Source organism: Abramis brama (assembly GCF_963993115.1).
Source record: "Abramis brama genome assembly, chromosome: 12".
NCBI lineage: Eukaryota > Metazoa > Chordata > Actinopteri > Cypriniformes > Leuciscidae > Abramis > Abramis brama.
The window spans coordinates 13,552,841-13,567,603 of NC_139974.1; the positions used below are offsets into that span (position 1 = coordinate 13,552,841).

The 14,763-nt window shown below is 34.4% G+C and overlaps 1 protein-coding gene across 1 annotated transcript in view; it reads right to left on the reverse strand.

Annotated features, from left to right (window-relative positions):
- The window catches only part of LOC311093611 (fibrocystin-L-like), a gene marked incomplete at its 5' end in the record, with an annotated part of 69,667 nt that extends 55,865 nt beyond the window's left edge, over positions 1–13,802 (reverse strand). The window contains 28 exons of the mRNA XM_084131138.1: positions 2,836–2,943; positions 3,032–3,137; positions 3,707–3,829; positions 4,346–4,500; positions 4,744–4,879; positions 5,741–5,907; positions 6,003–6,163; positions 6,290–6,411; positions 6,534–6,692; positions 7,254–7,364; positions 7,491–7,645; positions 8,567–8,710; positions 8,862–8,997; positions 9,140–9,299; positions 9,433–9,524; positions 10,108–10,373; positions 11,007–11,096; positions 11,265–11,375; positions 11,475–11,545; positions 11,644–11,686; positions 11,776–11,849; positions 11,923–11,976; positions 12,086–12,179; positions 12,264–12,321; positions 12,415–12,523; positions 13,236–13,380; positions 13,499–13,576; positions 13,736–13,802. Of these exons, the coding sequence (XP_083987264.1) occupies positions 2,836–2,943; positions 3,032–3,137; positions 3,707–3,829; positions 4,346–4,500; positions 4,744–4,879; positions 5,741–5,907; positions 6,003–6,163; positions 6,290–6,411; positions 6,534–6,692; positions 7,254–7,364; positions 7,491–7,645; positions 8,567–8,710; positions 8,862–8,997; positions 9,140–9,299; positions 9,433–9,524; positions 10,108–10,373; positions 11,007–11,096; positions 11,265–11,375; positions 11,475–11,545; positions 11,644–11,686; positions 11,776–11,849; positions 11,923–11,976; positions 12,086–12,179; positions 12,264–12,321; positions 12,415–12,523; positions 13,236–13,380; positions 13,499–13,576; positions 13,736–13,802 (3,295 nt within the window). The remainder of the gene's footprint in view (positions 1–2,835; positions 2,944–3,031; positions 3,138–3,706; positions 3,830–4,345; positions 4,501–4,743; positions 4,880–5,740; positions 5,908–6,002; positions 6,164–6,289; positions 6,412–6,533; positions 6,693–7,253; positions 7,365–7,490; positions 7,646–8,566; positions 8,711–8,861; positions 8,998–9,139; positions 9,300–9,432; positions 9,525–10,107; positions 10,374–11,006; positions 11,097–11,264; positions 11,376–11,474; positions 11,546–11,643; positions 11,687–11,775; positions 11,850–11,922; positions 11,977–12,085; positions 12,180–12,263; positions 12,322–12,414; positions 12,524–13,235; positions 13,381–13,498; positions 13,577–13,735) is intronic.
- Between the last annotated feature and the right edge of the window lie 961 nt (positions 13,803–14,763).

Sequence of the window (14,763 nt, forward strand, 5' to 3'; positions counted from 1 at the left end):
ATTACGAGAAAGTTTCTCATTATTACGAGATGTTAGGTCATTATTGTGATAAAGTTTCTCATTATTACGAGAAAGTTTCTCATTATTACGAGAAAGTTTCTCATTATTACGAGAAAGTTTCTCATTATTACGAGATGTTAAGTCATTATTATGAGAAGGTTTCTCATTATTACAAGATGTTAAGTCATAATTATGAGAAAGTTTCTCATTATTAGAGAAAGTTTCTCATTATTACGAGATGTTAAGTCATTATTATGAGAAAGTTTCTCATTATTATGAGAAAGTTTCTCATTATTACGAGAAAGTGTCTCATTATTACGAGATGTTAAGTCATTATTATGAGAAAGTTTTTCATTATTATGAGAACGTTTCTCATTATTACGAGATGTTAAGTCATAATTACGAGAAAGTTTCTCATTATTACGAGATGTTTAGTCATTATTATGAGAAAGTTTCTCATTATTACGAGATGTTAAGTCATTATTATGAGAAAGTTTCTCATTATTACGAGATGTTAAGTCATAATTACGAGAAAGTTTCTCATTATTATGAGAGTTTCTCATTATTACGAGATGTTAAGTCATTATTACGAGAAAGTTTCTCATTATTATGAGATGTTAAATCATTATTATGAGAAAGTTTCTCATTATTACGAGAAAGTTTCTCATTATTACGAGAAAGTTTCTCATTATTACGAGAAAGTTTCTCATTATTACGAGATGTTAGGTCATTATTGTGATAAAGTTTCTCATTATTACGAGAAAGTTTCTCATTATTACGAGAAAGTTTCTCATTATTACGAGAAAGTTTCTCATTATTACGAGATGTTAAGTCATTATTATGAGAAGGTTTCTCATTATTACAAGATGTTAAGTCATAATTATGAGAAAGTTTCTCATTATTAGAGAAAGTTTCTCATTATTACGAGATGTTAAGTCATTATTACGAGAAAGTTTCTCATTACGAGATGTTAAGTCATAATTATGAGAAAGTTTCTCATTATTATGAGAAAGTTTCTCATTATTACGAGATGTTAAGTCATTATTATGAGAAAGTTTCTCATTATTATGAGAAAGTTTCTCATTATTACGAGAAAGTGTCTCATTATTACGAGATGTTAAGTCATTATTATGAGAAAGTTTTTCATTATTATGAGAACGTTTCTCATTATTACGAGATGTTAAGTCATAATTACGAGAAAGTTTCTCATTATTACGAGATGTTTAGTCATTATTATGAGAAAGTTTCTCATTATTACGAGATGTTAAGTCATTATTATGAGAAAGTTTCTCATTATTACGAGATGTTAAGTCATAATTACGAGAAAGTTTCTCATTATTATGAGAGTTTCTCATTATTACGAGATGTTAAGTCATTATTACGAGAAAGTTTCTCATTATTATGAGAAAGTTTCTCATTACTACGAGATGTTAAGTCATTATTACGAGAAAGTTTCTCATTATTATGAGAAAGTTTCTCATTACTACGAGATGTTAAGTCATTATTATGAGAAAGTTTCTCATTATTACGAGATGTTAAGTCATTATTATGAGAAAGTTTCTCATTATTACGAGATGTTAAGTCATTATTACGAGAAAGTTTCTCATTATGAGAGTTTCTCATTATTACGAGATGTTAAGTCATAATTAAGAGAAAGTTTCTCATTATTACGAGATGTTAAGTCATAATTACGAGAACGTTTCTCATTATTACGAGATGTTAAGTCATTATTATGACAAAGTTTCTCATTATTACGAGATGTTAAGTCATAATTGACAAAGTTTCTCATTATTATGACTTAAAGAATCTTTATTTTTTTTACTCAACGTGGTGGAAACGGGCTTCCATACTTTGCTGTGTGGGGATAAATGTGCTGGTTAAGTTCGTGAGACAATCAGCTGATTAGTACTATTGACCGTAAAACACTAACGTTAGCCTACAGCATAACAGCTCATATTAACCAGCTAAACTTTTACTACCCTGTTAGAAAAAAATTGTAGTTGGATAGTTTTATGTGGTTCTTCTCCCTCGCTGTGTTGTAGGTTTGCTATGTGGGGAGAAATGTGCTGGTTACGTTCGTGAGACAATCAGCTGATTAGTATTATTATATTACATATTAAGACCCTTGATCCTCACCTGACTATGGCTTTGTAAACTTTATCCATGATGTGGTTTATAATGGACTGTGGTACAGAAACAGTGACAAAGTTACACACTCTTGGCTTATGTTTTCCATGTTGTCTGTCGGTGATCATACTTGCACTAGATGTGATAGTTTTTGGGATGTTCAGTTTATTAGGCCAGATGAGCAAACCCTACCAAGATGTAACACATTTTGGATTACAGTAGAGTAATGTATTACAGTCGTATGCGACTGTGTCATGTAGCACTTCATTTATTGATGACGACATATTTTATCCTACGTCGGCCACTGTAGCTTCTCCTTCGAGTTTGCGAATTGAGAGATAGGCAGTGATTGACTGTCAGTTTGCAATTTGCAAATCTCACCACTAGAGGCCGCTAAAAATTACACACTGCACCTTTAACGATCTGTCCCTCACAAACTGCGCAACTTCGCTACTTCCTGTTGAGTTTTTTTTCTGCGACTAACCGACTGATACAATTTTTCTCAACTAAGCCTCTTCTCAATGACTAATGTTTAGTCGACTATTAGGGGGCAACCCTAGTATTTTGACACTATTTTTTGTGTATGAATCCATTCAAGCCCAAGGAGACGTGAAAAGGAGACAATTCTGTGTTTGTGTGCTGTTTGAAATGCAGCTCTCAGTGTGTGCACTTTGGGTGTGTGCGCGCAAAAAAAAAGTTTTGACTTACTGGTAAGCTGTAGAACAGAGCATTCCACATCTCCAATCTTTACAGTGACGTTTCCACCATCAAAACCAGATCCTGATATGGTAAGAACTGTTCCCAGACTGCTTGATCCTGAAAGACAAGTTATATCAGTAATATAAACCATTATGAATGGAGATGAAAGCTTTTATGCGAGACTTGATCATTTACTCTTCTTTACCTTCTGTAGGCGAGATCCTGGTCACTGTTGGGGTCTTCGGCTCACTCCAGGTGAAACCACAGTCCCCTGAGCACCGTGATGGAATACCATTGATGAAAACTTCCACCTTGAAGATAAGCACACAAATGTACATTTCTGTCATTAGACATCCTAAACCAAGGTTTCTCAACTGGTTTTGCTTCAGGACCCAGATATTACACTGGACTTAAGTTTACATTTATATTAAGAGGAGACCCAACACAGTACTAAACTAGAAAATAAAAAATCTAAAACATTTACATTAATGTAAAAATAATATTAATGTTTACTTCTTTTACCAGTAAACTTGTATGTAATGCATTCTTGAGAACTTCTAGAATAAAATATTAATAGGATCATGCACATTCAAACTATAAAGAATGCACAACTGTCCTATTGTAATAATACAAATGAACCTTTCAGTTCAACCATAATCCTCTCAACATGCAAAATACCTAGAACAGTGGATATTCAAACAGAGTAACAACCGGACAGGCCCTGCACCTGACCCACTATGTAGCGCTATTGAAATCTGTACACTACACTGCATCAGGTAACATGAGGAAGAGCCTTTAAAAGCAAGCTGCATATACAGTATATGAACAATGTATTTTGGACAAACATTATTGCAGAAAAAGCAGTGAGTAAGAAACGCACCTGTGGTTTATTTGTAGGCACGCGCAGAAAGTCTCCCATAATTCTCTGTTTGAAGAGGCCTCCTTGCTCGATCTCACGTGACGTCAATGAAGGGTTCACGCCAACCACATTAGAAGCATTTATCTGGTTAACATTATCAAAAAAATGTTAATTCAGCCTGGTGTGAAATGGAAAGTTTGAGTCAATTAAGATATACATTTGGGGTTGGAAAGGTTTTTTTTTTAATATAATGGTTTTTCTTTATAAGTCTCTTATGCTCACCAAGGCTGCACATCCTTCAGAAATCATTCTGATTTGCTGATTTGGTGCTCAATCATTTCTTCTTATTATCAATATTTAAAACAGTTGTTCTGCTTAAGATATTTGTACCCACTGGATACACTCAAGACTGGCCCTATTTTATTTTTTCATTGAATATCTTTTTCACTTTGCAGAAGGAATAATGGGTTGCATACACCTTTCCATGTTGACTTTAAGTTATGTTATATATTTAAATGAATTGTACACATTTGATTTTAAAATTTAGCACATCATTTTTTTTTTTAACCAGCATTTTTACCATTTCTCATATGCAGTTCCCCTGCCGTCTTGCAAACCCCATCTCATTTTATTGTAATAGCACTCTGAAATCTTTCTTGCCTTTAACAGAGGCTGATTTCCAGGGATGGTGAGCCACTGTATGTTCCAGCTGTAGCCTCTACAGTCTCCAGATCGCTGCACCTGCAGCTGGCCGAGCTCTGGGATCCCCTGCAGGGCATACTGCAGGTCAGCAGCACTGATGTTTACCACCAGGCCTGGGAACACACAATGCACATACCAAATGAAAACCCAGATCACCTCTTGGAAGATTGTGGTTTATGTAGAAATAAGTCTAGTTCGCTATTCTAATAAATTAATTTTGGGACTGCAACATGATTAACAGTGTCCGACATCAAGAATCTGCTGTGAACTACAGGAAATTCCATGTTTTAATTTTTTTGTTATTTCCAGCAGCTACACAACAAAGTAACTGACAAACCCACAGCCAACATGCTTACCTTCAACACGCCGGGCTAAGAACTCAACGTTAAAGGTTCCTGTAAGAGGGGGGCTGGCTTTCTGAGGGCGCATAATAGTGACAGTGGCATTCCCTTGGCTTTGAATCAGTAGGTCTCCTGTGCTGTTTGGCATCTTCTGTTGGACATAAATGAAGACTGAACATTGAGAACATGGAAGGCGAACATGGGATAATTCACCTCCATGCCCATAAGACTTTCGTTCATTTTTGGAATACAAAGACATTTTAATGAAATCTGAGAGATTTATGTCCCTCCACTGAAAGTCTGTTCATCCAAAATTCAATCAAGTGATTTAATCTAAATCTTCTGAAGAGACGCGATTGCTTTATATGAACAGATTTAATTTATGCTTTTATTAACACAAATCATTAAACAGCGAACATACATAGAGTTTAATCGTACTTGCTTGACGCACGAGAACCTCATTGTTTCTTGCAGAAGCTCAAACGTGCTGAGTGACACACAAGAATGAACTTGAGCTTCTGTTTACCAAATTACAATGCTGTAAACATTGTTCGCTGATCAAATGTGATTAAAAATAATTTAAATTCATCATATAAAGCAAACGTGTCTCTTCAGAAGACTTGGATTAAAACACTTGATTCATTTGGATTGGTTTCATGATCTCTTTATGAATGTTTTGAAGCATTAGAATGTTGGGTGAATAGACTTTAAGTGGAGGGACAGAAATCTCTCAGATTTCATTAAAAATATCTTCATTTGTGCTCTGAAGATGAGCAAAAGTCTTACAGGGTTGAAACAACACAAGGGTGAGTAATTGATGACAGAATTTCGTTTTTGTGTGAACTATCCCTTTAACTATGCAGTTATGTGCACACAATCTGCAGGAAACAATTCAGAGATATAGCAATGAACTCAAACGTCAAAGACATATGACATGCAAATATTCTGTCATCTGTCACATCAGAGAAATCTGGAAGTTCCAGCACTTCACTTCCATTTTACTCTAACTTACCTTCAGAAAACCTATTTCAAACAGTGGGACACCAAAACCACAGTTGTAAGGTGTCGCGGTGATCTCATAGCTGACTTGTGAAGCATTTGCTTGTTTGCTCACAGTTATGTTTGAAAAGAAAAGTCCTGAACTGGCCAGAGCAGGAGGCCTTCTCCTGTGGATTATAACTGAAGTGGAGAGAGATAATAGAACATTACATTTTAAAAGACCACTTTAAAATAAAATAAAATGTCAAATTTATTTTAAACTTATTCCTATTCACCATTAGAATCCAAAGCAGTCATTGCACGTCCAATGTGAAGAGCATCTATGAAGTAAACAGAGTTTGCCACTCCATACACACTGAACTGAAGAAGTTTGTAGTTGGAGCCTATGTAGTCTGTCTGTATGGAGCTCAGGAGATCCACACACTTGTAGTTCCACCTGAGAATGACAACATCAATGTTATCCTCACATGAATTGATTTTGTTATTACATTTTTGCGATAAAGACAAATACTCTAAAGGAAAGACACCAGGTTACTATTTATGTTCAGTAGATTAAACTTACTCATCCGTTGAGTCAAACTGCACAGAGATGCGTATGTTCACTTCCCGGTAAGTATTTGCAGTCATGTAACTGAACATTATTCCCAGTTCATTCACCAGACGCCCTTTGTAGGCCAAGCAGAGCTACAAAGAAAAAAATATATATACATATATAAATTTATATATTAATCTTTGAAAAGTGTATTTCCATGCTGAGAAAAATCCATTAGTAAGGATGAGATACTGAGGTGTTTAGTGGAGCTTACAGTGTTGTATGTTTGTAGCAGTATTGGGCTGTAGATTGCTCCGGATGCTGTAATGTCACTAGCATTGAAGAGAATCTCTGGATTCTTCAGAGACCAGCGGCCACAGAAAGCCTCCGAATCAGTGACCCGGACCCCTCTGCGGCTTAGATCACCTGAAAACTGTTTGACAAGGAGAAAGCTCTAAAAGCTGGACAAAAAGTTTGATGTTTTTCATCAAAATAACTAATGTTTATCATGTTAGAATTCTGTAATGTCAAACATTTGCAAAGCTAACTTGAATAGACTTGATTTAAAATAGGTAGGCATGTCCTCTGCATGTAGAACATACTTGGGGCCAGATTTACTAAACAGTTCCAAAAAGCGCAGATGGGAGTGGAAAGTACTGTGCATGATCTACTGACGATGCGCAAATTAAATACATAATACATAATGACCAAAGCAATCTACCAAGAGCAGCACAAATTAGCGTCTGGTTTAAGCAAATACCAGTAAATTGACTTGCATGATTCATTAAATACTCTCCTCCCATAAATTTTGCGTCTGAAAGGGAAACTCCTACAAATGCATGTGCAATAAGGTCAGCTGCGAAAATGTCCACACCTTTTCAGCGCGGATTTTTCACTGGTTTTCTTTAGAAAAATGTAGGAATTTTTTAACGCCAAAAGAAGGTTTGCGCTGGTGCAAGCTGTTAGTTGGCCCCAAATCATCTGCTTTGCTTACCCCTGTGATGTTGGTCTCATAATCTCTAAAAAATTTCACATTAGTGTTCTCCATGGTTGGAATCTCTGCTGGACATTTAGCGGTGATCATCATATCTAGTGCTGAACGCACCTTTAATGAAATAAACAAACAAACAAAGAAAACAGAGGCGTAATTCGAAAAGGGGTATTTCAAGAGATCATTCAAAATGTTTGTACACAGTAATGTCATTTTATTCTATGGTAAATATAAAGAAACCTCTGCTGCAGAAGCATTGAAAGGCAGAGGGAGGGACGGAACTCCATCCCACAGTAGTGTGAACGTCTCCATGCTGGCCTGGCCTTTCACGTCCTCAGTAACTGTGATGTTAGTATCTGAGTCCATGATCAAGTAGTCAAGATCCTTAAAGTCACCTGAGATAATTCCAAGATTAAAAAGAACATATTGCAAAATACTCTTAAATGTACTGGAATACTTTACAAGCCACATAAAAGGCAACAACAAAAAACACCCTAATGTACAAAAATAAGAAACAACATAATAATTGAAATATAAATGAAAAGTATATAATGTGGTGTGTTATGCATAGACTTTGTTTTTTACTGTTTTTTTTTTTATAAGTAGTATTTTGGTAACACTTTACTTAAAGCCTTTATGCATCATGCATTATGAAGGTATTCATTATGTATGTTATAATGCCTTATATATTTTCATAAATAATTGTAATCAAAATTGTTTGTCATGTATTTTAATGCAATATACTTTCTAAAGGTATAAAAATTAAGTTTATAATGTATTATAACTGTGGTTACAATTATTCATTAAATCATACAATCCATTATAAGTTGCATTACAAGGCGTAATTAATGCATTATATATAAAGGCTTTAAGCTTAAAGTGTTACCGTATTGGTTACTAACAAACATAGTGCAAACAAAGTGCACATTGAAAATATAGTCTCACCATGCTATACATATATCACCATAATTTATCATAATTTGTACTTTTTACTTTCAATAAAACATATCTAACAGTATTTTACATGTACATACATTACTGTCCTGTTAAATAAAAATGTATAAAATATAGAGGTGACTAAATAAAGAGTGACACATTGTTGGCCAATTAACCAGTAAGAACATGATGTTTTAACTGTAGCATTTATAAATTAGTTTCATTACAAACATTTGTTATTACAATTAATATTTTTACTGAAATTTAGTCTAATGGGTAATTGGTCACAGGAAATGTTGTTAAAGTACATATCTCAAGTAAGTGTTTTTGTTAGCAAAATCAGTCAAAGAATCTTTATTTAAAAAAAAAATTAAGTTCACCTCTGTTAGAGTTGAATGTCACATTGTACAGCGACTCATTATCCAGGTCTTGCTTTGTGACTGTAACGCTGTCTGGTTTAATTGTCCACAAATCATTCAGAGCGTTTTGCAACTCCATCGCTGATCCATTAACTGGGATCGGCCCTAAAACATGCAAAGCAACTCCAGTGAACATTACAAACATGCACACAAAGATGTAATGCAGAAGGGTGAATTCAAAAATTAGAAGCACATAAAAATGAGATATTTTAGCTTCATCAAACACACATTTATAGTGCTGTGTGAGCTAATGCACCTGTTTTAAGATCTCCATATGCCAGGAAGTAGTATGTGTTTTCACAGTTGCTCAGAGAGAAACAATCACTGCTGATTCTCAGAGTCTGGACCTCATTGATGGGGGCTTTTGGCATCCACCCCACGAAACGAACCACCTAAAACAATAAAGAATAAAAAAAAATGCACATTGCAGGTAGAGGAGATCATATCTGAGACTTGAGTTTCTGCAGGTGCAGTGCAGAAAATGAATTTCTAAGGCCATTCCTTTCCCTGAAGTGCATATGTGAGCTCACTTACCTGTTTTTCAGGGACTTTATCATAGTATGCGTTAATCCGTTGTTTCTCATTAACAGCTTCAATTGTCTGCTGGGCAGTGAAAGGGCTGATCTCTTTGAAAAAGGCCACATCCACTGATGCTACTACTCCATACTCCTGGACTAGAATCTCAATGTAGTACCTGTAGCACATTGAAAGATGTTTCATATTGACTATACTGTAATCAATATAGTCAATAATAATGACAAAAATACTAATAGAGAGCAAACATTAATAACTTTTTAAACATTTTTTACTTGAAAACCTTCACTTACGGTTTTCCCTTCTCTAAGCGCATGACGTCTGACCTCTGAGTGCTAAAGCTGAAGAACATGCCTGTATAGTAAGGCTGTGATGCAATCTTAACCTGAAATAAACAAAATGATTACATTTAAATTAAATTAAAATATGCTTGTAAGTTACTAGCCTCTACATAGCCTGTGTGTCAGTGTATTGCAAGCAGTCACTTTGTAATCCTTTTTTTAAATTATGTATCATTCGAAATCTGAAACACCTTTTTTGAAATTGGACATCATTACCATGGAAAGGGTACTTTAAACCTTTTAAAGCTGGCTTAATTTTCGTGATATCAACTTCAAATTTCGTAAACAACTTGGTTAAACACATGGCTTCAGTCCAAATTATTTTGTAAAATATTTTGTGTAAAATAAAAAAACATTAAGTTCGGTACATTTGCTTTACAACTATATTAAACCTTTAACTTTTTTACACTTTAATTTTTCTGATGCTGCTTTCACTTCTGCAATAATCTGCTAAGTGCCTTTCTTTAAAATAGATCCACCTTAGGTCTGTATTCCAAAGCATTCATACATTATAACCATTTAAGTTCAGATATATGCTTAAAAAGACTAGACTAGAGTTAACAGGATAATTGCTAGCACTGATAATACTGAAATTATGAAATTATGATTTTATTATCATTCAGGTACCTTATCCTGGGGAAGACCTGTCTTGCTGAAATATAGCTGGCATCGGTCGTCTGCTTTGATTCGGATATAGTAGTTGTCGGTCTCCGTTGGAACAAAGAAACCACTCAATCGTGCCACAAAATTATCAATTTCATTGGGCCAAACATAGGACAGCGAATCCACCCACTGGACAGAATATCCAGGCCTACTGGAATTATAATTCAGGACGTCCTCAAGAAGGTTCGGAGAAGATCTGTTCCACATCTCCATTTTAAAACCTCTGCCACCTACAAACATGATCATTTAATCATCACTCAATACAATCAAGACAGTACTGTAATAGGAATGTGCATTTTACATGTGTAATTAATTTCATAAATAGTAGGAGAGACCTCAGCATTTTGTACATTTTTACTTCAATGGATATTTTTCAGGGTAGGTTTCAATGTCAATTTCTGTATGAACACATACCTTATAGTCATGGCTATTGAACACGTCCACCATTATTAACCAGGAAAAAATACTCTGTACTATAAATTAAATTAAATTAAATTAAATTAAATTAAATTAAATTAAATTAAATTAAATTAAATTAAATTAAATTAAATTAAATTAAATTAAATTAAATTAAATTAAATTAAATTAAATTAAACAATCAAAGAGACGAATACAAGGGAATTATTTAAATTCCAGTTTCCTTGCTGTCAGTTATGTGATGGCCTCTGATATACAATGTCCTGTTGAAAACAGTCAGTTACGTGACAAAAGAGAATCATGGTCTTGCTTGAAATAATGTGTTATGCTTCAACAGTGTCAAAGTCAAATATTCTCGCGTGTGGAGCACAGAATTCCACTGTCGTGGCAACAGTGTCTATGGAAAAGATTTTTACAGTAATATTACGTCATCATAAGGTTCTCACCAGGAAACACTGTCATATTGGTTCTTTCATAATCAGGTGTTATGCAGACAATCCTCTCATTTGATACACTCTGAATCTGACACTCACGACCTAAGGGAAAAAATGATAACAAAAAATAATCTTTTTGTATTTTAATCCATTTGCATAATTATAATTAGTCACAATAATTAATTGTATTATATTATTTTTTATGTATATCACATAGCAAATACTGTATACATATATATATATATATAATATTGATTTCCAAAGGGTTACCTCCTACTAACACCATGGCTGGCTGGTCAGTCTCATCAAAGTAATGTCCTTGAATGGTCAGTAATGTGCCGCCCAATATGCTGCCCTCAGAGGGAGAAACTCCTGTCACCTCTGAAAGAGAACAGGCCATGTTTTTTTTTTTTTACAAATCTGATTTTGTGCAGGCAATTCCATGCTGTATTATTTAAGAAGAATAAATGTTATCCACACCTGCGTATGTCTGGAACATGGCAAGCTTGTTCAGTGATGAGATGCTGAAAACCCCAAAGTCTGGCAAACTCCTAAAAAAAAGAAAATATGTGTTTTGTCTACTTTTCTATTAACAGCATGCAGAGAATTTGATGTAAAGTTTAGTAAAGTAAAATCAAACTTCTCTGACCTCCCAAATTGACCGTCGATAATGTAACTGAGGTTGTGATGACCTGAAAACCAAAGACAATGACATTTAATCTGACACAAATCTATAGTGAATGAATAATTATTGAATGTTTTAATAATAGCGTGTCCTCACCAACATACGTTCCAGTCATTTTACAGCTCATAGATCCCCATTGACTGCCCTCAGAATCCAAAAAGAGGCCATACCTGAAAAAATGTATGTGTATTTATGGAGGGTGCATTCACATTTAATGTTTACATTTAGTAACTTAATACTTACTTTTCATCTGAATTAGGCTTTAGAAGTTCACAAGGCATGCCTCCCATGTACGCTCTGTTCAAATAAAACACATTAAAACAGTTTCAGACACACCTTATGTCAAGACTGAATATATTTAACATTCAGTTATATTTTTTCCATTGTGAATCAAATATTTCCAGACCTTAAAAATCTTGCATCCAGGCCATTTGAGCTTTTGTCCGTGTTGCTTCCGTACACATCAGTATAGATTCTTCCCCGCAGTGTCACCACAGTCCCTAAAGTTCATTCAGTTTCTTTTTTTGTGAAAGTTTTTACAAACCAAAAGCAGCAGAGTAATGACAAAAACTATCAAAACCTACCTGGGGGACCAGAGAGTGGACTGATACTTTGAATGCTAGGTGTATAGTATGTTCGGCTCTGTGAAAGCAGTGCATGTTTTTATGAATATATTGTAGTATTTTGAGAAGAGTATATTTTAGTAAGTAGCATAATGAAGTCCATCTCACTTACATAGAACATGCACCAGTAATTCCACTGATATCCATTACAAATGCTACTGGAAGGAATTGGCACGCCATCCACGCTGACCCGAACCTCATAGTCATCTTCTGGCAGAGCTCTGAATATGATGAAATATAAAGCTTTCTTTGAGAAAAAATAAGCTTTCAACATTGGACATAACACTATGCGGTACAACTATTTAAAATAATTCAAATTTGATTATCTTCCTCATTTATGCACAAATATGTCTAGACTAAAGTCTGTTAGTAAACCTGTTACACAATCAAATGCAAAGGGAATTTAAAAATGCAACAGTTTTTTTTTTAATAATACATACATACAGAATAATTTAGAATGACATTAAAAGAAAGTTCATACAAAAATGTAAATATTCACATTTTCAAATTGCATGAATAAGATTTGGGAGCAGCAAGAGCGGGGAAGATTTTCAGGGAATAAACTATATTAATTTTGGTCTGTTTCTCATACATAGCTTGTATGAACTCAGAAGGCTTGGAGGTCTTATGGTCATTTTTATGGATTAAAAATTTTCCTAAAAGAAAATATGCTTTTGTGTTCCACAGAAGAAAACAATTCACTTAGGTTTGAGAGATCAATTTTATATAGGCTCTATATCCACTAATTTTATTAATTTCTCCCTAAGTTTTAGAAATTAGTCGAAATGTACATTCCTCCTTATATATCCCTGATCCCTTTCCTATATGATTTTCACATTTGAGTATGTAAAAGAAATCTACTTAATACAATGCAATGACTAATCAAGATAAAAGAAGATTATATTTAGGTTATCTGATTCATTCACTGCTTACCTTGTATAACACATGATCTGATTGGAGTGACTGGAGTCTTTCTCGACATCACAGGGAACAGATCTGGTTCGGGACACCAGCGTCACACTGTTGCCGAAGTTTGGGTCATTGGCATTGAGATTGAACTGATTGGCTTGAGCAAAACCTGAGTGGGGGGAAAAAAATGCTATAAGAGACTTTAAACCGCAGTAGTTTACAGCCAACATGTGCAAAATCTGAATTTTGGGATTAATTTAAAAGCATATTGATTATTTTTTTGATACCTTGCCCCTCTATGGTCAGTCTCGTGCCGCCATTGAGGCTTCCGAATTTTGGTGTCACTTTGTTGACACGTTGCGCTCCTGTCAGGATGGAGATTAATAGGCTACTAAAATCTATTCATTTAATGTACAAATGTCTGTGAAGCTTTTAGGATGACAACAATGATATGAAATTAAGCAAAACGTTCAGAATGACTGAGGTAAACAACAATAAAAGTGGAAGATAAATCCAGCGCGTACCTGCGGAACTCCACAGTAAAATACAAACTGTGAGCGGCAGGTGAAGCTCCCGTCGCACGTGCCTCATCCTGACAGACTCGCGCGCTTCAAAACAAAGCCGCCTGCAGTTACTGTATCCACTGTATTTTTGCCCTTCTGCAAAAACAATATATACATACCATTTGTGTTTAGCCTACACGTGTCATTTGTATTTCTATTACAAAACATATTTTAACATGTTCGTCTGAAAACAGTGCTGAACAGACAGTAGCCTATGCTACCTATTCAGTATTCAGGCTATAGCCTATTCAATACATATAACGTGAATAGCCTATAGCCATACATAAAAAAAATTAAATAAAAATAAAAATACACCGTGATTATATAAAGGCTATATATAATTAAAGATAAAGAAATATTTGTAAAAAAAAAAAAAAATAGTTAAAATAGTAGGACTATGATTATTCTTGAAGGTGACAACAGGAAATAAGTGTTAGATATTTAGAAAAGCAATTGATATGTAATGCTATTTTTATGAAAGTTGTAGGCTACTTTAGTTTTTTTTTTGTGTAATGATATATATATATATATATATATATATATATATATATATATATATATATATATATATATATACATACATGTGTATGTATATATTATATATACATACATGTGTATGTATATATTATATATACATACATATGTATGTATATATATATATATATATATATATGTATATATATATATATATGTATCCCTGCCTCTGCTTAATTATTTTTATCCCCGGTGGGGATAAATTTATCCCCCCCTCAAAGTGATCAGTGCTACTTCACTAGTGGCGAGGAGGATCACAAAACTTATCACGGATCCGTGGTTTGATTAAAGTCCATTTTATTTTAAAATGCGCTACTTTGACTGGCTCCGCAACCTCTCTGTAATCACCACTCTGCAGACATGCTCAATGTCCCGCCCACGGCGCTATATGATTGGTTACACCTCACGAGTAATAGCCTATCAACACTTGCGAGACGGTTGCAGGTCTTTTTTTA